The sequence below is a fragment of the Perna viridis genome, chromosome 10 (genome assembly GCF_037379345.1).
Source record: "Perna viridis isolate PV_CMFRI_1.1 ecotype Kerala chromosome 10, ASM3737934v1, whole genome shotgun sequence".
Classification (NCBI taxonomy): domain Eukaryota; kingdom Metazoa; phylum Mollusca; class Bivalvia; order Mytilida; family Mytilidae; genus Perna; species Perna viridis.
In genome coordinates, this window is record NC_142454.1 from 23,722,501 (window position 1) to 23,744,961 (window position 22,461).

The 22,461-nt window shown below is 33.0% G+C and overlaps 2 protein-coding genes across 7 annotated transcripts in view; one reads left to right on the top strand and one right to left on the bottom strand.

Annotated features, from left to right (window-relative positions):
• On the bottom strand, positions 1 to 18,829 carry LOC148605046 (transmembrane protein 272-like). 4 transcript variants are annotated; one of them, XM_088547670.1, is made up of 6 exons: positions 18,811 to 18,829; positions 6,369 to 6,491; positions 5,171 to 5,287; positions 2,802 to 2,861; positions 2,098 to 2,307; positions 1 to 1,076 (listed from the first exon to the last, which is right to left on the bottom strand). In XM_088547670.1, exons 2-6 carry the CDS (start codon positions 6,421 to 6,423, stop codon positions 886 to 888), a joined length of 633 nt encoding a protein of 210 aa, XP_088403796.1. In that variant the 5' UTR covers positions 6,424 to 6,491; positions 18,811 to 18,829; the 3' UTR covers positions 1 to 885. The 4 variants fall into 4 exon arrangements, with proteins under 4 accessions (XP_088403796.1, XP_088403795.1, XP_088403794.1 ...); XM_088547669.1 differs by lacking the exon at positions 18,811 to 18,829 and adding an exon at positions 18,349 to 18,369; XM_088547668.1 differs by lacking the exon at positions 18,811 to 18,829 and adding an exon at positions 8,273 to 8,515.
• Positions 15,055 to 22,461, top strand: part of LOC148605047 (transmembrane protein 272-like) — a 14,140-nt gene continuing 6,733 nt past the window's right edge. The window contains exons 1-2 of one of the 3 annotated variants that reach the window (XM_088547674.1): positions 15,055 to 15,112; positions 22,067 to 22,120. In XM_088547674.1, coding sequence (XP_088403800.1) covers positions 22,075 to 22,120 — 46 coding nt within the window. In that variant the 5' untranslated portion in view covers positions 15,055 to 15,112; positions 22,067 to 22,074. Of the gene's footprint in view, positions 15,113 to 16,407; positions 16,699 to 16,736; positions 16,885 to 22,066; positions 22,121 to 22,461 lie in introns of those variants that run through there. The other 2 variants (XM_088547672.1, XM_088547673.1) reach the window with 2 other exon arrangements.

Sequence of the window (22,461 nt, forward strand, 5' to 3'; positions counted from 1 at the left end):
TTAATGCGCATGCGTGTGCTTTTATTTCTACTAGAAAAGAAAATTAATTTAATAAACCTTTGAAAAATTACATTGTAGTGTTTTGAATTTGTAAGCCAAATCATAAAAAAAGTATTGTAAGTATAAACAATATGAGACAAATGATATTATTTGTTTTTTTAAGGCGGTAGACCTAGGGTAAGGGACATTGATAACTCTTGAAATCAGTGGTATGTTTATATCGTATTTAATTTTACCAAAAGTCTTCCAAGTTTTCGTTTGAAACGGAATGAAATCAATCAAAGTTACATTGCATGACGCTAACAAGAGATTGATATAAAATATTGAATACAATCATTTTGTAAGAGTTGTGACCCTTATCTTAGGTCTACCTCTTTAAGTCTACAAACACAATATACATCAAAACTGCAGATTCTGAAGATGCATTAAATTTAGTGTAAGAAATAAAAAACTTCCAAGTGTAATAGTTTATAGTCCAAATAAACTAATAAAATTAAATCTCTTACATTTTTTTTTCTTTGCTATATGCAAATGACAGTAACGATAGTGAAGTGAATCGTTCTCCGATTTCACGATGGCGACACTCTTTATAATAAAATAAGGATTTATGATTATCTTTTGATCTCCTAAGATCAACACAGTAATCATAGCAATGTATTGTACTGTCACTGTCGTTGATGTTTAAGCAATCTACAAGATACAATTGTTAGTAACCGCTTGTAAAAGAGAGAAAAAAAAAGACAAGTATCGGAAGTTCTACTGGCATATGTTAACTGAAGTTATATAGCATGTAACTACATATGTATCACAGTCAACTCCGAGTTCTCGATTAAGGGAATTTAGTAAATCCGAAAATTCCAATGTTCAACCAACGGTTAGGGTTCACTACTCCTTTTTGCTACAGCAACACAGGCAAATGCAACAAGCAACGCAGATCACAAGGCCAACTCCGATCAGAATGTATGTGGACGTGATCATCCAGAAGGCGAAATAATATAACGTTGGATGACAATAGGAGTCCAGGGAAGAGTTAGAGCTTTGCCAATCGTCGTATGTTCTGTAGACCCATACGTTACCTGGAAACAAAAAAGAAGATTATTTATTTAAGTCCAATACATTACAATGTATAACAATAATTTCATTCTTTTTGATTGATTGATTGATTGATTGAGTTATGGAAGGAATCAAAATCGACGCTATGTGGAAGTTAGATAGATAGGAGATTACTGATAGGTCTCAGTCTTGTATTCTTGGTCCCGTAAACCTTAAATTTTCTTGATTTAAAAAAAATAGACAAGGAGTTATAGTTAAAATTTTAACCTTTCTTGTCTTTCGAATAAGGAAAATGTAAAAATTCATTTTAAGGTGCATTTTAGAAAAAAAGGCACGAACTTTGGTACATGGGAACAGGAATTTTCTACTTTCACTTTTATTTTGAGTTCATAAAATCGAACCCAAAAAAACAAAACAAAAATAGGAAAAGGTAAAGGAAAAAAAACGCACTAAATTTACCGCCTCTATGTTTTGACGTATACCCGCTCAGGAATTTGCAATGCAAGACTGATATCTGTATATTTTTTTTCAGTCAATCGACCTTATATCAAGAAGACTAAATCCTCCAATCTTTATCAACACTCACAAGAACAGTAAAGAACATTTACAAATGTACTTAGCACAAGCAGTATGTAATTAATAGTCATAGCATTCGATTATTTTAAAGCGTCAATCGTGGATTTGATTGCCGCCAATTCAGTTTACTAATGATGCATCTGCAGATTCAGGAAAGAGCTACTCGAGCAATAAAATAATAAATTAAATGGCACAGACTGTCAAGACCTTTATATCTTTATTAGCATATTCAACAACTGGACGTTAAATAAATTTCTTTCCGGTTCAATATAAAATAATTAAAAGATGAGAAATTGTACACTGAATCATTTGAAGCGTGTCCAAAATGGCTTATTACAACTGAAATTATTCTGCAAAAAATCCTTAAAAAGTTTACCTTCATCTAAAAAAATGACGAAATAGTCTCGATAAAAAAGCTCCGACAATTACTGCTACAGATGGCCTTACTAATTGTATTTGTTCTCTTACCAGCAATAAACCAAGCACTCAAGAATACATTTATCAGTTGTTCTGGTCCTGCTCCGGATTTCTTTTCTTCATCATCAGCATTTTCCTTCTTTTTCTGCATACATGATCTGATGATGCTTATTATGTTCGAAACAATTCCAAAAGCACCAGCTACTATCAGATAGATCGGGATCATTCGCTCCGCTGGACAATCATGGAGATAAACTGCACCTATGGAAAATGTATTGATTGATTGGCATGAATGGAATGAACAAATAATTATAAAACTGTGTGTGACCGATTCTAATGCAATAGCACTTTTGTTTTGTTTTTGTTTTTATTTCTGTTTCGTCTTGTTTTGTTTTTGTTTTGTTGTGCTGTTCGTGTGTTTGATTGTTTGTTATGGGTGTTGTCTTGTTTTGTTATTTGTTGTTTGTTTTCGTTGGATTTTGTTGCTGTTATTATTTTTGTTGATGTTAAAATACTGCACATTTTTTTTTAAGTTTGTAATTTTACATGACTTTGTGTATGTTTTAATCGTCGGGGTAACGAAATACCCCAAAAAGTGCTATTGGTAATCTAAATGTATAGTAGCGGATCCATAAGTAGGGTTTTCGGGGGTTAAGTGGATAGTTATGTAAATTTTGAACTGGAATGGTTTAACCTTCGTTTTTAATTATCTGTATCGGAACTTTCTCATTAAACGCACTGGTTTATGTACATACCAATTACAATCATTGATATTGGAATGGCTAGGAATACTCCAAGACAAATGGTACACGCCACTGTAAAAATAATATATATATATTGTGTATATATATTGAGTTTTGGGTAAAATGTAAACAAACTTACTGGGCGATATGCAAAAATACCAACCTTGTAAAGTCACAATTCTTTGTGTTAAGTAGAATATTAGGATATACATGCACCGACTCACGCGCACCGACTCACGTGCACCGACTCCGACAATAACAACTATCTGCTATGACATTACATATACAAATAAGATGAAATCAAATCAAATCAGTCTTTATTTCCGATTGAGGACCCAAAAGAGGCAATAACAAATTAAAACAACAATAGATACATAACCGAATACATCTTTAAATACGTTGATTATTGCAACAATCATGTTGATTGAAATGGTGGTACCTCTAAAGTGTGAAAAGAAATGAAAATAAAACGGTAACAGAATAAAAAAAAAAAAAATGAAGAATGCATCCTCAAACTTGAACTTTGGTCATTATTACATTATTTTGTATCATTTAAATTTTGTATCATAAGAATGAATCAGACAAAATCCTTCTCATCACGGTATTTGAAAAGTTTTAATTACATTAGTGAGTACTGTACGTGTTAATAGCGTTGATATTCCGTTTACGAGTACGACATGCATCGTCGTGTTGTTTCATATCAAGTGTAAGTGTTAGTAAGAATCAGGCAAAATGGGTAAAAATCAGAAACACGTATGTCAAAACACCACTGATCTGACAATATTATATAACTCAAGGATGCCTTCTCCATTTGAAAAAAAAGACAAAATATTTAAGCTCTGCATCACTGCCTTTGCTCATAAACTTTTCAATATAGAATGTTAGAAAAATGAGGTTTTTGACAGAGTTATCTGCCCTTGAAATGTCCTTTTTCAGTGCATTTCAATAAAATTGTAATTCAATGCACCAACATGATATGAAAAATATTATTTTTATATCCCTTGATTCTGATAGTGCAAAAGTCAAATTACACTATCAAAATGATGGGTTTTTTTCATACCATGTTTCACCAATTGCCTAATTCTTACATAGACTGACACTTAAGCATTAGTCGTTACTAGCCCAAAGCTGATTTCCTAACATCTGCAGTTTTACTCCAAGCTACTTTGCTAACTCAACCATAAAGCCGTTATAAGGTTAGGAAGAACCTAAGTATCCTACTTGTGAGAAAACAAGATCTTCGAAAATAGTGAAATACAATAAAAATGAACATGATACATGTACAGTGAAATAAGCATCTATGTACAAATGTAAGCTGGGCCCATGAAAAGACTGCCGAATATTCTGTAGAATTCCTTATACAGACCATTGAAGTCTTCCATGTTTTTATATGCTTTAAGGAGGTAGACCCAGGGTAAGGGACACAACGCTTACAAATCATCGGAACGATTGTATTCACCATTTTACATCAATCTTATGTAAGCATCAAAGTAACTTAGACTGATTTCATTCTGTTTCAAAGGAAAGCTTGACGTGCTTTGGCAAAATTGAATATGATATAAACATATCAATGATTTCAAGAGTTATGTCCCTTACCCTAGGTGTACCTCCTCAAAGATTTTTTCCGACGCAGTCGGTATAGTTTCGCTTTTTACCGTTTGACCTTAAAGACGCTATTTCATGGAAACGCAAGTCGCCTGATCACAATTCTGTTTCTCGATTGGCCAAATACTGATAACTTAGTGGCGTTAAAAAAAATGTAACGGAAATTGTGTGTCATGTATTACTGTGAAAATTATAAGTAAAAAGATCAAATTTTACTGCGTCAACTATCTGTTTTTTTATGGATGCATGTATTTTTATGTTTACGACAGAAAGTGTGTCTCTGCATATGGTCTTACACATACATGTAACACATTCATACAATTATTTTACAGATTAAACAGATCTATAAGAATTAGATATTAAGTTATCCAACTAATAATTTAAGACCAAAAGATATTGACAACAGCAAAACATACATAATATATGATTGTTTTCTAATGTACCAAGCAGGAGGGGAAAGCATATATTTCAAAAGGAAGAGGATAGGGTTGAAGCAAAGTGGGGTTCATAAGATGATTGTGTGTAGATGAGAGAATACAGAAGCTGACTAAAATGCTCAAAATCGTTTCGAATGTTTGATAAACCGGCGCAAATTTCAAAATATTTTAAATTCTGTTCATATGTGAAGTCATCGCTACTAAAGAGTAATTTATTGCCAACTATTTTTTTACTTAATCAGCCGGGTTTGTAAAGATAGTCTAGATCTCTCTAGCATCTTGTTATAAAGGACATTCAGGGGAGACCAAAATTCCACTTTTGTTATGATAACGACTTACGTGATCCCAGAAGTATTCCACAGCATGTCTTGACAAAACTGACATTGTCGTCCGATTCCTCTCTGGCTTTCTTTATTTTGCCGAACAGGGAATCGTATGATGGTGGTGCTTCAACATCTGTAAAAATTGTGCATGTTATTATAATCATGATTACGTGTAATTTTGACTTCATATTGATCTCCTATGTGCATGTAGCAATATAATTTATTGCATATGTTTTTCGTTAGTCGCGGTTCCGGGACGGATTCCAGGGATTATACTCCTTTATTGAAAAAAATTGTATGTTGTGTGCTTAATGTTGACAACATCGAGCATGTGATAGCCTGGATCTCCTTATTATAGATTTTCAAATGAGAGTCTTCTTTTTATAAAATTATTATTCAATCCTAAAATCATTCAAAAAAGGGGGTATGGGTTACAAGGTTACACATTCAATTTATATTTTTAGAAAGTTTTTTTTAATGTTGAAATTCATATAAGGTGAAAAATTAATTAATAGAATGACATTGAAAGAGTTTCTTCTCAGTGGAGACAAACCTAATATTGCCAATATACTCGTTTTCAATTTATTAAGATACTCATGTATTTTTTACTTCAAGGCTTCATATAAAACGTCATTATTGTTCATAACATAATTTTTTTTAATATTTTGCACAATTCTTATAAAGACAGTTAGTTGATGCCGGTTTTTCTTTTCTTATTATTTGAATAATCGCAAAAACAAGAAATTAAATAAATAAATAAATGAAGCAATGAAATAAAACAAGTCACTTGATTATTGCAATTATGTAAAACATAATTATTCACTATACATGTACAGAGTATGTACATTTAAGGGTCTGAAAAATTCCCAACGATGTTAACTGTAAATTAATTGGTTGTTCACTCCACGGGACTCTAACTAACTTAATTGTACCGCTATGTCATCTTTGGCAACACCGCCTGCACAAAGTCACGATTTCGAGTGCTGTAGAAAAAAAAACAACCTAAATTTGACTGTTCTAACATCGTTGGGAATATTTCAGACTCTTACGACCTTACATGTTGGTTATCTTCCCTGTATCAATCATAATTCGAGGGAGCAGTGTAGATGATAGAGTCGTCACATTCTGAGACGTATGTATATATAAATATATCTCGCGTACGTGTATAATAATCAACATTGATTACATGTATGTGTTACACGAGTGTTTCGTACCTTCTGGTTTAACATAGGCTGGTGGCGCGGCTCCTGCTTCTGCTTCTTTACTCATGTCTTTTTTTTCTGGTTTTGTTTAATTTTTTTCTTTAGAAAACGTCCTCAATTTTTTTCAGAGAAAAGCTAAAAATCGAAGAAATATATTAGACTCAACAACTGATACAAATGTAAACAATAATTGTAAATAATAATAATAATGTTAGATATTCTTATTTACAAAATGTTATTAAATTATAATTTAGAATCATAAACAATTAAATTAAAATGCGTATTTTTTATCCCCCGAATTATTTCATTGTAACGTTTTCACAAAAAGTAGTTTATTCAAGTGAACATTTTAAGATAAAAATATTAATGAAATAGTCCATGCAGATATGTGACAGCTTCTGTCGCACTAAACTGAATACAAGGTTTACTAAGTGAAGCATGATCTTGTAGGCGATACCCCTTTCAGAAGTACATGTATAATAATGTTAACATGCATTACAGTATTTTCACTTGTTAAAGATCGTTTTCGATTTCCTTTTTTGCTTTCTTTTGTACTCCTTTTTAAAATGTGTGTTTTTTTTGTTTTTGTTTTTTTTTTTAGGGGTTGGAGGACGGCAGGGCAGGTACCATCGTATATTTTTATCCAGTAAAATGACTTTTGGAATTTTGTTCGAATGCAAACTTAATCTATTAAATTTAATTATATACATTTGTCGGTCAGTTTTCTTAATACACATACCATTTTAGTTTACTATCATGAAAATGGAATAAATCTTTAATAGACTATACAAACATACAACAGAACAACAAGTCATTGAAAAAATATAAACAAACTTCACAATAAAAAAAGAAACACATGCCAATGTATACAGATACTGCTTTCGAATTATTGGAAGCATGTAGGATTGATGATTGATTGATTGTTGTGGTTTAACGCCCGAGCAGCAATATTTCAGCTACATCTGTATATCTAGGCGATGGACATGAAATGGCTGATTAAATGAACAAGTAGCGATGATAAAATGCAAAATGGGGTGGGACACAAAGATAATGGGGTCGACAAAGTTTGATTGCCACTGAAAATAGGGAGAGGTGGGTAGGGTCGGGGATTTAGCCTCCTGTGGCGGAGCGCAAAGGTTCCTACAACGATAGAATAACACAGCAGGGTTCTTTAACGTGCGAAGAACGTGGCATTTTTCCCAACACATTGCACCACTATGGTTTGCGGTCAGGTTTTCCTTATTATAGCCTGACGACCCCAGCATGTAACATGCCAGGGGTACATAATTCCACCACCTGGGGCACACAACCCAGTTGCTCTTTGGGCATAGTGGTCTTGCCCCCGGCAAGGGTTCTGAGCACTATTAAGTCGCCTATTTACAACAAGCTTAGTGCTGCTGCGGGGATATTTTTTGATGTCCGTATGTAGGAAGAAGAATTTTTGAATTGGTTGATGGAAGAGGTGTATAATGCACTAATATTATAAAAAAAAACACTAAGTCTTAGAGTTAATTGTAAGATTTGAGATTACATGCGCATCATAGCTTTAACATAAAACTCGGAACCTTCTAAGTTCGATTAATCAAAAGCCCGTTTACGTGATTCTTACTAAGGCCGTATGTTTTAGTATATAAATTCTTAACCTGGGAAGTTCGAATTTTCGTTTAAAAACTTCAATCGACAATTTACTCAATAACGTACTTGTACAAGATCTAATATGATCCAGTTAATTAAAGAAAGAACGAGTTTTACAGTTCCACTCAAGGTTAGAAGTTTAAAAACCTCTATTGAAAACTACGTTTAAATCCCTTTTCAAAACAAGTCGATATACCTACATAAGGTTTCTAATTACAATTTATATTATAGGTATAACAAAATGATTGAAAATGTAAAATAATAAAAAGAAATTGTCTTACCTTTTTGAAATTACTCAAAGAAAATATTTTGAACGTTTTAACGAATATGTTCTGAGAAAAGCCTTTATATATTTTCCAAGTGCAGCAACGATCGGATTTATAGGTTCAATAAATAGATCGGTTATGTTCAGTCTGCCTACACAAATTGGCGGGTCCCAACAATACCGTTGTTTTCTTGAGCGTCATGGTGCTTTGGTGTCAACTATGATGACCTAATTCTATAATTGGTCAATATACGGTTCTTTAATATAGGACATCGATTATCAATCATATTGAATTGACCAGAAAAAACGTAACATTGTTATTTATGGTAATTAAACCAGGGTAAAAAATTATGTACGACAACCAGTGGAGGATGCGGGTTGGGTTTGGTTGCAAATGGGGAGGGGGTCCATAGGGGTTAAAAAGGCGGTAAATTGATTGATTTTAGTTTTAAATTGCTCTGCAATATTGTGACAAAAATGATCAAATGATAGCATGGAACAGTCCAGTTTCAAAAAAGTACTATGATTAATAATTAGTAGATCGGATTTCATTCAATAAAATTCTGGAACCGCCCAAAAACAACAGCAATAGGCAGCACAACGTATAGATGCAGGATATATGTACCTCGACATGTGTAATTACATGATTGTACGTGTAATATAATATTGTATTAATTGTTTTATACAAAAAAAAAATGTACTGAATTTCATGGTTATTGGAAAAAGGCAAAATATATTGCATAGGACAGAAGCAGTTGAATTCACTACGTAAAAATTCAGCATACATTTACAATGTACATGTACATGTATTTGACCAAGTGTAAATGGTTATAATTAGTACAAATACTAATTATAACCGTTTATGATTATAATAAATAATTCATAATTAAAATTAATTTATATTTCTAACCTGTAATACGAATGAGTTAACCCCCCCCCCCCAAAAAAAAAAATAATAATAATAAAATAAAATAAAGAACATGATAGTGCAATAAATTCTGATATCGCAATATAGAGGTCTTATGTGTTTACTAGGCTGGTGTCACTTGGAACATTATTATTTCGTACAAAATAAGGATTTGTTACATGTATAGCAATTCTAAATATTCACCATATTGACACTTGAAAAACATTCGTCCAAGCAAAACACAACATCGCGATTCATTGAAAATTAATGCCAGCTAAACAAAACGTTTACAAGATGTCTATGTTATATACTCGGAATGCCAATTTCCAACGAATTTAATGCATTTTTCGCAATATCTGTTCAAATTAAAGATTTACAGATGCAAGTCATACCACCTCATTAAACCTATCTATATTGCTAAACATAAACGTGTCATGCAGGAAACAATAGTAAATAAAAAAAATTCTGTATATTGCATTTAACAACCCCTGATTTGTTCCCACAGTTAAATAAACAAGATATAACTAAGTCTTCAGGAATAGACATCATTGGTCCTAAATTACTCAACCTAAGTGCCCTTATTATTGCATAATCTATAATATGTTTTTTTTACAGAATGATAGATACTGGCACTTTTCCAGATAATTTAAGAACCGCAAAAGTGTCACCAGTTTTCAAAGCTGTTGAACGTGCTCTTCCAACAAATTATTGATCACTATCGGTTTTATCAACTATCTCAAAACTTATTCAGCGCCATGTTCATTCCCATCTATGCTTATCTCTCTGAATTTAAGTTACCCAAACATGCTCAATCGGGTTTTAGGTCAGGTCATTCACGACAGACATCTTTGATCTATATAGGTGATAAATTTCTAGAGTTTGGACATGAATGTAGGGAATATTAATATTACAATTTTCCTAGATTTGAAAAAAAAACATTGGACGTTGTTGAACACTCTATGCTTCAGCAAAAATTAGAATTATATGGCTTTGACAAAAACAGTGTTATTTGTTTTAGATTTTATTTGGAAAATATAACTCAGCAAGTTCCAATAAGGAATGTTATGTCCAACAAATTCTCAATAGAATATGACAAATTCTTGTCCCCTTCTGTTTTATTTAGACATCAATGACCTTCCACTTTACATGGTAAAAAAAACTGTAATACTGATCTTTATGCAAATGATTCAACAATTCATATTATTATGGACAGATATAATCGAATTAAAACCAAAAAAATACAAGCTGAAGACTTAGTTGAAATACAAATGTAGCAATATGGTGCGAAAGTAATAAGAAGTTTATAAACTATGCAGAAACAAAGTGTAAAACTGTGTTAATCTCTCTCTCTCTCTCTCTCTCTCATCATCATCATATTAAAAATGTAGCTTTCGCTGGCCGGTTCATTCCTCCTCGTAGGATTAGGGCTGTAATTGAGTACACGATGTATGATAGTATTGCAGAAGCTATATTTTTATATAGCTAGCTGGCCGGGTGGACTCGAACTCCCGTGGAGGGAACGACTAAAAATTTGCTTCGCGAATTCGGCAGTTTTAACATCGTTTGGAATTTTTCAGACGCTTATATTATATTTCTAACTGAACTGTAAATGTCCTAAAATGGCACTACGTAACCTGTCTTAATCGGATACATATTTGGCTTTTGAAATTGGTTCGGTTTAGACAGGTGTTCGGTTTAGACATGTCTTTGGGTTAGACAGGTGTTTGGGATAGACAGATGTTCTGTTTAGACATGTGTTTGTGTTAGACTGGTTTTCGATTTAGATATGTGTTCGGTTTAGACAGGTGTTTGGGTTAGACCTGTGTTCGGTTTAGACAGGTGTTCGGTTTACAAAGGTTACACAAATTCATATTAAAAGACATTGTCCATTTATTTACATAAATGAAATAATTTCTATTTTACCCGAATCTTACAAAGAAATTTATTTTGTTCTGTGATGTTTGTTATATTTTTTTTCTTTTACTTTGGTTTGTTGTATGTTGTTATTGTTGTTGTCTGTAAATGAAAATTTAATGTTATGTTTGTTGGCTTGATTGTTTAATTAAATAATCGTTAATACAAAAATAAATATCAATTTATCAGAATGAAAACAATGAAATGAAACAATATACAGGTCTAAAAATGTTTGGTTTATACATATTTCCTGATTAATCAGTGACTGCTTAAACAGGTTCATAATTTTGTTATGTCTGGTTTAGACAGGTTTTCTGGTTATTTAGTGTTCACTTTAGACAGGGTTTACTGTAACATGTTTCTTAATATTCTATAGGAATTAGGGGGAGTATTCGTGCTCATCAACTCCCTAAAGTATGATCGTATGTACTTTTTAAAATTAGTATGGACTGTGTAGTAAGTTTGTGTACTTGCAATTGACACAATAGAATTGTTTACACTAAACTTGTGATAAAATGTCACATGTGTATGATATGCAAAAGCACTGATCATTTATTTGAATACAAGTGACTAACATATTTTTAATATTTTATATCTAATATTGAATCTAAAATATTAAAGCAGATTGTTTGGTCGACTGACTTCTTTTGTATATTATATGTCGAAGGAGATTAAACGTAACGGTAGTTTTTTACTAATCTTTCCATGTGCTTACAATTTGTCTGAGTAAAGTACTGCTATATGTAATCACTCGGTACAATTACGTTTAGTAACCGTAGAATTCTGCCACATTTATTGGACTATGTGAAAACATTCAGTGCCAGAAAAATCTCTGGGAATAAAATATGGTTTATCACTATCGCAGTTAAGTAATCCGTGTCTCAGCCAGCTACGACGATGTCTTGAATGATGCAACAGAAAAAAAAATATCATTACTTCTAAAGAAAAAAAATAAATTAAGCCTTAGTACGAAACTGGAAAATTAATGTCTAAAGAAACAAAAGCCGCATGATTTAAAAGTCAATAAATCCCTGTTATCAGCATGTTTGTAAAGATACAGTCTCTCTCTACTTCGTTTCCATCTAAAAAAAATAACACAATTTCACATTTACAAGTTTTAACGATTTGAAGATGCTTGTTGTTAATGTTGAGTGTGCATGGAAGTTCCTTATGAGTTATTTGGAAATCCTTCTTTATCACTGTCATGGGTTTCCAGCATTCCGTACCAGCTTCTGACTCAGTATTAGCCATTACAAACATGCGCGGGCATTTTAAACCCTTCCTGTAAACTTCTGACTAAATGTCACATTCAAATGAGGTTTATTATAATATGATTAAGAAGGAGAACAAGGTATTTTAATTTTCTATTTACCAGTACATTGAATAGATATAAATTATAAAGATTTAAGTGTATACCACACATTTAAATTTTTGTACACGTAATTCTCCAGGGAGTCTACAAAATAGGTATAAGACCAACTTAAATCGATAAATTAATAAATTTAACAGATAGATCCATAATTTGTAGATTGAAAATAGGTTCACTGAAAGAGGAAGACGTCCTAAAATGTCTGAAATATAAATAATATAATACCACTATAAATAGCTTCTAAAGAAAATGATTTACATTTTCTACGAAATTGTCTTCGTTATAAATCCCACCGAACATACATATACTTTGAAAAAAAGATAGTTGTTAACTGCAAGCATTATAATAAAATGAACAAGTTACCCCAAAAATTAAAGATTTTTCTAAACAATAAGCGTTTTAACATACTTAAAATTTCTTCCAAATTCATATCTCACTATAAATCATTTCTTTTTATCTCGACGTTACGCAACGCTATTGCGGCTGCGTTGGAAAAAAACACACCTATCTAAACTATAAATGACTATTGAAAACAATCAAAACTGTGATTATGTGAAAGCTGTATACTGTTGAAATCAGGACAAATTATAATTTCTGAATATTTGTCGCAAATGGTACTTCTAATTCTTTATAATCAATTCAACTTTCCAAAAACCCGTAAAACCGCCAATTTTTGCATGGAAGAATTATTTCATATGTTCTTTTTGAGATAATTATCGAAATTGCGTTCATTTTAGGCAAAAAAAAATTCTGTGCAAAAATGAAAGTGTTAGTAAATGGTCAAATTTCTAAAAGTGTTCAGTAATCAAATTCTATTACTAATGTAAGAACTTATTTACACAATATTTTTTTCCGATTAATATATCATAAAAATGTACATACTTTTAGCAATTCTACGTCCGCATTTGATGAAATTTTCAGTACAAACAAAAAAGTTATCTTTTTGAAAATGTCTAGAGAAATGTCAGATGTAAATATTTTCTGGGTTCGTTGAGAAAAGTTCAATTGACATGCTCCAAAGCAATTTTACAATCAATAATCTGGCCATTTCTTCTATGAAATAATGATACCTTGTAATTGTACATACACTTAGGAATACACATATTTCATTTTTTATGATTTAAACCGTTTAAAACGAAGAAAATTCAAACGAAACAAATGTCTAACGATTTGTCGACCTTTTACTTTTTGAACGTTTGGAACGTTTTCCGTCGATCGGGAAATGGGGAAATAAAACGGAAATAATTTTTGCTGTAGAATGATACAAATATAACAAGAACCAGACACTTATACTCGTCTCTGCCTAGGTATAGAACATGCAACTGGAAGAGACAAACAATCGAAATCAATGGGATTCAAAAAGACTAAAAGTATTTTTATTTCTTGTTATTAACAAACGATAAACGAGCAAAAGCTAAAAAAAAAAAAAAAAAAAAAAATTAAATAAATTCGTATAGTTTATAGGAATTCGATCGGAGTGGAATTACTGAAACGCAAAATAAAGTTGACAGAACTTGACAGTAATATACCCCTGAATGGTTCATTTCAAGTGCATTTCAAAGACACCAGAAAGATATATCTTGCTATTACTTCTTAGTTCTGCTGGTATAAATATTGAAATTCATTTCTAGGGTTGTGGGTATTTTTTCTATCCATGTTTCATCTCCATTCCCTGATTCATGGACAGTGTAATATTATACAGTTATTAAATGGGTTGGATGCAATAGACCAGAACATTTGTCCTGAGATACTGAGAATGATCAAGTGTTCTATTGCACGAGGTCAACGGCCGAGTTCAATAGAACACTTGATCATTCTCAGTACCAAAGGACAAATGTTCTGGTCTATTGCATCCAACCCATTTAATAACTGTTTTATTACCTAATTAGTCTATGAGATAAAATAAAGAATGGAAATGGGGAATATGTCAAAGAGACAATCATTCGACAAGGAATAGAAAATTGACCGCTCCATGTTTACGAATTGGCAGACGAGAGTCACATCTACGTTTTTACACACGAGTTTTTTGTGTAAATTTCAATTCAATGAAGCGATGAAAAAAAGTTTAACCAATCAAAAGGCTTAGATAAAGGTCATTATGGGGTCAGTGCAATAGACTCCTCAAGGAGACTATTGCACCGTGCAATAGTACATCAATTTTGCAATAGATCGCCCTGTCCTGAATAAATTTTGAAAATAGAGAAAAATATGTGTCTATTTAATAAACAAGATAAAACCTCATAATTAGGTAATAATTAATTTTATGCGATTTATTCATCATTTTTAGAAGAAAACTTTTGGTATACGATTTGCTTTACAAACAGCTGATATGTTTTGTTTTGTTTTCTAGTCGAGTAACAGTCACATTATACTCCTTAACATTTTCTCGACTAATATGTATTATGGGAAACAAGTCCTTTCAAACTGACAAAAAAGTGTCTTTTCATACATATATGTACATGTACATGTATATAAACCGAAATAAATGGTATAAATCGGTTTGTTTCCTTGAAGTTATACTTATTTTTTTTCAATTACTTTTTTTTCCTCATAGACATTTTGGTAAACGAATCACATGCATGTACATGTATTAGAGAAATAAGGAAGAGGGAAGAAGGAAGCCTTTTCTGGTGAATTCTGATATGATAATGTAGTCGACACTAACTGTATGTACATGTAGTTACATGTAATTTATATGTAAGAATTTGCTTTTATTATTATTCTTTTCCAAAATTCAAAAATGTGTTTCTACAAGGGGTGTTACAGTGGTTTACTATAAAAAGCCTTTGTTTTCAAAGAAAGAATGATAATTGTTATAAGAACGTAAGTCGAAGCGCGAAAACATTAACGTATATATTGGGAAAGCAGAAATCAAAATTGCTAAAATACGCCGAAAACATTACGTTAAAAAGATACTGTGAAAGTACTATTATTCGTTGGGTACCAATTTTCGTGGTTTTCGTGTGTAGGCTAAACCATGAAATTTTGTTCCCAACGAAAAGGAGATTTCCATTGATGTGTATACTAAACACCTCAAAACCACGAATTCAAGAATCCACGAACATGCGTTTCTTCCCTATTCATGAAAATTGGTATCCACGAATTCAAGTACTTTCACAGTATTACATTTGCGGTACGCATATCACTTTGTGCCCTGCTTTAAATTGCAAATATATATACATATCCACAGAAAACAAAACGCAAAAAAAAACATTAAGACGATGTTTATGAAAGTGGTCCTTTCCATAGATTTATAAAAGGGTGGGTTCAGGTCTATTAATTGTTCATTTTTGCCCACATTTTCTCAAAATCTATAAAATTTAAACCAATTCATTTAGAAATAAAAAGGCAGTAATATAATACCATTGCATTAAATATGATCTAAAGAAACACGAAAATGACTCCGCAAAAACTAAATTTGAAAGGTGTGACCGCGGAAGCTCTAGCATGCTAGGTCGTCAGAACAGTTTGAAGTGTGGTACTCCGCGGTACCGCAAAAAAATGAGTGAAAAACATGTATGTACATCGTTCTGACCACCCACCCAGGCCGACATATCAATGTCCAATATAAAAAGGGTTGTAGGGGCAGGCAGAGAATGTATATTAAAGTCCTTTGGGCAGGGAAAAATCGAACTAGTTATCTAAACTTAGTCTGACATATATGTATGCAGAACATGTTTTCATATACTTATTAGATGAATTCAAGTTACATGTAGGTTTATCAGATTCTTGAACATGTTAATAGCTCTCTCTTTATAACCGCTTCGGTTCGTTCTCAACTATAAGTGCGGAAGCAACTTTAAGCAAGTTAACAAACACATAGCTGAAATATTGCTGCTCGAACGTTAAACCCCAACAATCAATCAATCAATCTACAAATAAGAAAACAAAGAGATAATAGTAATAACAACTTCCCATATATACATGTACAGATGATTAAGAACGTTTTAAAATGCTTGAGTTGGCAGGGTTATGAACACCCTGGTGTCTCTATAATTAGCTGAAGCAAAGATATTTGAAACGAAAGTCAATAATCGAAATTATTGAATTGTTGGCACAAAGGTTTTAAATGACATATAGGACGATAGTGGCCATTCAGTCAAAAGCGTTGTTGCGTTCAGTGAACCACGACGTACAAATTTATTGGTGACAGATTATTTTTCTTATTTCTATCTAATCAAGGATATATATATACATTGATAGAACGTAATTTACTGTTCGGATAGTTATATTTTCCTGTAAACCTATACAGGTAAGGAACTCTATTATTGTTGACAGCATATTGTATAATACCATCATGTGTCTTCGTTAAAATGCGAAGACAAGTTACCGTTGTTTCTATCATTTTTCAACGTGCATAGAATATATCATTCAGATAGACAACGTATCTACATGAAGATTCCAGTTATTGATTTGTTTACATCGTGTATAGTACAAGGTACACGTACATTTTGTGTTTTACATAATGTATATTATTAGGTATTTTGTGTTTATACACAAATTTATAAACATACGCATATATACATGTACAATGTATATAGAATTTTGAATTAATAGGATTATTTAAATGTCTCATATGTATAACCTATAAATATAATAGTTCAGTGTTATTTTTATAGATTAAGTAACGTGTTTACCACTTTACAAGGAGAAACTGGTATGTCAGTTATTTCATTGGGTGTGTCCGTCAGTGTACTTGTACATGTGTAACAAACAAATATTATTGGACAAACATACTTGTGTACGTCTGTACCAAACTGAGGGTCAATAATATGGGGTAGGCATTGCCTAAATCAGCGAGCACCCTGAGCTTTACTAAATATGTACCGTCTGTATAATGATGGATATTACAAAGAGGGGGCGACCCGGATGAAATTTTTTGCTTCGCAAGTGCAATATTTTTAGTTATATTTAACCAGCAAGCAAAATCAATATTTCTATTTGAAAATATGTCTTGTGAATTAATGGGGGAGATTTGTTCAATAAATGAATAACTTGAACAATTTTTCCCCAAAATTCCAACCCCATAGCCCTTTCCCCTCGCTCTCAAACTGGTCAATAACTTTATAGCACTTCGCAATGCTTTACATTTTTATCGCCCCGTGCAGGTCCGGGTGTTAAAAGAATATGCCTGCAGCAGCGCTAAGCTTGTCGTAAAAGGCGACTAAATAGTGCTCAGAACCATAGCCGGGGGCTAGGGCGCTCTGCCCACAGAGCATATGGGATGTGTGCCCCAGGTGGTGGAATAGGGTACCCCTGACGTGTTACATGCAGGGGTTGTCAGGCTATAATACGAAAAACCTGACCCCAAACCAAAGTGGTGCACCGTGTTGGAAAAGATGCCACATTCCTCGCACATTAAAGAACCCTACTGTGGTATTCTCCTGGAGTAGGAACCATAGGGCTCCGCCACAGGAGGTTAAATTGCCCGACCCTACCCACCTCTCCCTACTTCCAGTGGCAATCAAAATTTTTCGACCCCACTGTCCTTGTGTCCCATCCCTTTTTCATTTCATCATCATTTCATGTTCATTTTATCATCAATTTCATGTTCATCGTCTGAATATAGCTGAAATATTGCTGCTCGGACGTTAAACCTGAACAAACAAACAAACAAACAAACAAACATTTTTTTATCCTTTGAGGGCATCTCTAGCAACACCCATTTTAGTTTTGGCCTGTCAGATCAATCTGTTCAGATACCGGAAATATTACAGTTCTCCGCGGACGGTGGGAATATTTTACACATATGATGTGACGTAAACAAAATTCAGACGACAGCTACAAATTCCAAACAAGACAATGATTGCCTTTCCTATCTTAGAAAAGCTATGCTTCGATTTTGATAAAATAATCGGAGTTATATTTTTTCGAGGTGGGTTAGGTTCTTGACAACAGCAACAGTGGAACAGCGGAGATACACACACGTACATCCACGTGGTTTTTCCCCGAAGTATTTATAAACATAACATTCTCTTCTTTAAATGAGTAAAACAAATTAGAAAAGACTTGAAAACTATCAGAAAAGAAGAATCTATTTTTACTGAAACGTAATCTTAACCGATATATTTTTGTTTGTTTGACTGAAGGAAATGATGAATTTTCTCCGTAAGGACGGTCACTTTTGTTACTTCCGGGACATGACTTTTTTTCGTTAGTATATTGGGGAACCTAAAGGGAAATTTAGAATGTACACGTAATAACGGTAGAGCTCACCCCGCTTCGCGGCGCTCGCAATTAAGAACAATTCCCGTCATGAAAGGCAAATGTCTTCATTCCGTTGGACGTGTACCCTGTATCATGTATGAGTAGGGGGGAGTATGAGGCTATAGAAACAAAATGCATACAATACATTATAACTTACTTGTACAATGTATGTACCATGCCGGGGTAGGGGAATGAAACAAGTAGTAGGTATTAAGATTTAATACTATGGCCTAAAACCTTTCCCAAAAATGTGAAAACATAATTGCTTCATATTAATTTATTTTCTTTGTCCAGAAATGTTCTGAAATATGAATAGAGGCATTTAAAAATACTGTTACATAAGGACATGATGTTATTCATATAATTTCTGTTATGGATTTAACAATGTGCCACAATTTACAGGAAAAGTAGAATATTTGGTAAAACTCTGAATCTTTCTTTCATTTTGATAACCTTGCAAGTGATAATTTGAAAATATACTACATGCATTTTATTAATGTATGATGAGAAGCTAAAACGGACAGAGTCAAAACATTTTAGTCGAAATAAATTATTTGTAGTAGCAAATTGGCAATAACTGCAAAATTCATGAAATGACATTGATTTTGTAGCAGAGATATATCACAATTTTTCATCTGAATAATTATTATGACATTTACAAATGTACTCCTTTTAGCTCATTTGCTACACTTTCGTGGCTAAACATTTGTTACAGATAAATTACGATTCACCTCTAGTTTAATTGTCTGTTTATCCAAAAACCTAAAAAATTTAATTAAAAAAAACCCAACTATTTCAGTGGTATAATCAGTACACTGTATTTTGTTACATGGAAAATTGAATTTAAGGTATTTCATTATGATGCGCAGGATGAATTGCAAAATGTACATGTCAGCAAATACAGGTTTCACGAGTTCGCCAGGGTTTGCTTGGAAGGCCGTAAAACTCCATGATAATCATGTATTCTAATATTCGGATAGTCCACTGTTATATTTGGTGCACTTGACCCACAATACCCTTTTACAAGTACAATGTATTCAAGGTGGTAGACCTGGGGTGAGGGACATAACTCTTGAAATCAGGGATATGTTTGTATCATATTCAGTTTCACCAAAGCCTATCAAGCTTTCATTTAAAACAGAAAGAAATAAATCCAAGTTACTCTGATACTTACAAGAGATTAATGTAAAATGCTGAATACAAATGTTTCAATGATTTTAAGAGTTGTATCCCTTATCTTAGGTCTACCTCTTTAAGTGTACGGACAATGAACGTTCATTTGAAGATAAGAAGATGAACTGTGCCCCTCTGGTAACAGTTCCGAATAGTTTATGAATATACCTGTAATTATATTTTACTGGACTTACAATGTATTGTTACATTTCTACAAAAAGGACATCAAACCAAAAAGGAAAAACAAGAAAGCAATTCTTCACAGATTCTAACTCTTCTGTGGATGTTGTTTGAGAGGATCACTACTTCAATTATTGATCTTTGACCTGGTGGATTTTTTGGCAAATGTCTAAATATTTTTTGTGTTATGTTTGGACCACATACAACAAACATAATTTTATACAGATACCTTGTAAGAGTAATCTAGGGAACCAAGGTTATGGCGGTAATCAAAAGAATGCAATCCAGGGACAAAGACCAGACATGGAAAACAGACATACACAACAAAGAACATAAAACAACTAAAGCCATACATACATGTACATGTACAAAGCAACAAAAGCAAATGAGCAAGTCGGACTCCACTAAAAACTGGGAGCATGGACCAGGTGCACCGGTAGGGTAAGCGTTCTCTGTCTTTCTAGAAACACCCGCCGAGTTGCTCATAAAAAGTCAAGTCCGGGGTAGACAAACGAGGAAAGGAAAACTATGACCTGTTGAATAAATCAGTTTTCATGGTGCAGATGGATACAATGTAAAGTTGTGGATATTTCTACACCAACACGTACTTAACCTATTGTATACGTTATTTCATGTAATGGTAAAGGAAATACATTTTAATTTTTTTTTAAAATGTTTACTATTTTAAGATTCATATTTTCTATAAACCATTTACACGTAAAAAGAAATCTCCCATCTGTCTCCCGTGTACACCATTTTAAGTATATAAAAAATATTGAACTTTTTCTCGTGTACTAACCCGTCCCATCAAATTTAAAAAAAGACCGGCAATCGGAATGCTCTCCCAGTTAAAAAAAAATCGCCCTTGCGGGGTATCAGAAGCTTACGAATCCTTGAAATATTTTAATGGTGAGCTTTAGAATTTAGATGGGCCATTCCTTAATTTTCTTAGTAAAAAAAGTCTGCTTTTAATGGGACATTTTCAGCTGGAATATGATTAAAAGCGCATGGTCTCCTCTAATTTTAATCGCTGGAGATTGTGACATAAACCGTTGAGGAACGAGGGGCCCGAAACTTACATTTTTCTGGTATCCTGACAATAAGTTAGGTAAAAGCATGACACTGTGACGTGAATCAATCTAATTCTTCTTTATACCGTAAAAGGGGAAATGCCGGAATTGAATTTTGGGATTTGCTCTTATACCGTAGGACTAATTAGTTTTTAAGGGACTAGAAACAAGCATTTTCTTGGTGTAAGAATAATTCGTAACTCGTAGGAACTGTGTCATCGTACAGGGTGCCATACCATCAGAGGAAGACTGTGGATATTGTTGATGATTATGAAATGAATTGTTTCATATGTTCACAAAGGGTCAAAACATGTCCTGTGTCAAACATTCAGTATCCATCGAAATTCAGATCTGTACCTAACTCGAATGATATCTCCATTCTTTCGGGGTTCGACCGCTGCGATCGTATCAAGCCGCGCTCTGTGATTTTATTTTAGAAAGTGGTTTTGCATATTGACTTGATGTACGATTTGTTGTAACATCTTAATTGTGTGAATGGTGAAGTTTGATCTGTGCTTTGACAGGGTAGTTGTTAACATATGTATTGTGATCTTGCAATCCTTTAGTACTATAAAACAATGTACATTTGTACACTAGTGCTTTTGTTCATCCTTTTTTAATTTACCAAAAAACATTCTTGTAGACCAGCGACAGTCTGAAGCAGTACTAACTTATTTGTACGTCTCTCTAAAATTTGGACGCTCATTTCCCGTATCACATTTAAACACGTGGTTAATACATGTATAATAAAACTATGCGGACAAAACACCGAAAATCAATCAGAACATGTACATGTACAGTGTATAGTAAACATTGCCAAAAAACAGATAATTTACGGATGTTATTGTCGTTCAACGCCAAAAAGACGTCAGTAACATGGTTGCATTTCCGGTTGTTACTTCATCGTAGATTATACTAAACATGACAAAAAATTCATACTTTTTTAAGCGTTATACTCGTAGAACTGTCCGTATTTTTTGTCCCTTTCAGCTTAAGCCATGGATTTTAGCGACGCTGCTGCTCCTCCAGCGTATGGAACCACAGGTAATCCAATTGCGTTCTCATTCCGACTGCATTTCTATTAACTTTTTATTAACTAGATGCTTCCAAAAGTTTAAAACTTGCACAACCTCTGGGTTTTATATTTAAAATAAACACATGCAAAATAAAATAATCGTAAATAACATCGAACTCGTATGAAAATAAAATCCATAAATTTCCCAGTATGTTATTGTTGTTCATAAAAACAGAAGGAACAAGTACTATTACAAACAGCTTTTAGAGTCTTGACATAAATTACCAATTATCATTTAAAATTTTCTTTTTTTTCTCTACCTACATTGATATGAAATGATTGCCCACTTTGTTAAGGTCTGTACTATTAA

Excerpts from the sequence above, each read along its gene's own strand:
- LOC148605046 (XM_088547670.1), bottom strand. The coding sequence starts at position 6,423 with ATGAGTAAAGAAGCAGAAGCAGGAGCCGCGCCACCAGCCTATGTTAAA. Across the intron at positions 5,288-6,368 it reads AGCCTATGTTAAACCAGAAG|ATGTTGAAGCACCACCATCA; the intron begins GTACGAAACACT and ends CAATTTTTACAG. Across the intron at positions 1,077-2,097 it reads GAGTGCTTGGTTTATTGCTG|GTAACGTATGGGTCTACAGA; the intron begins GTAAGAGAACAA and ends TTTTGTTTCCAG.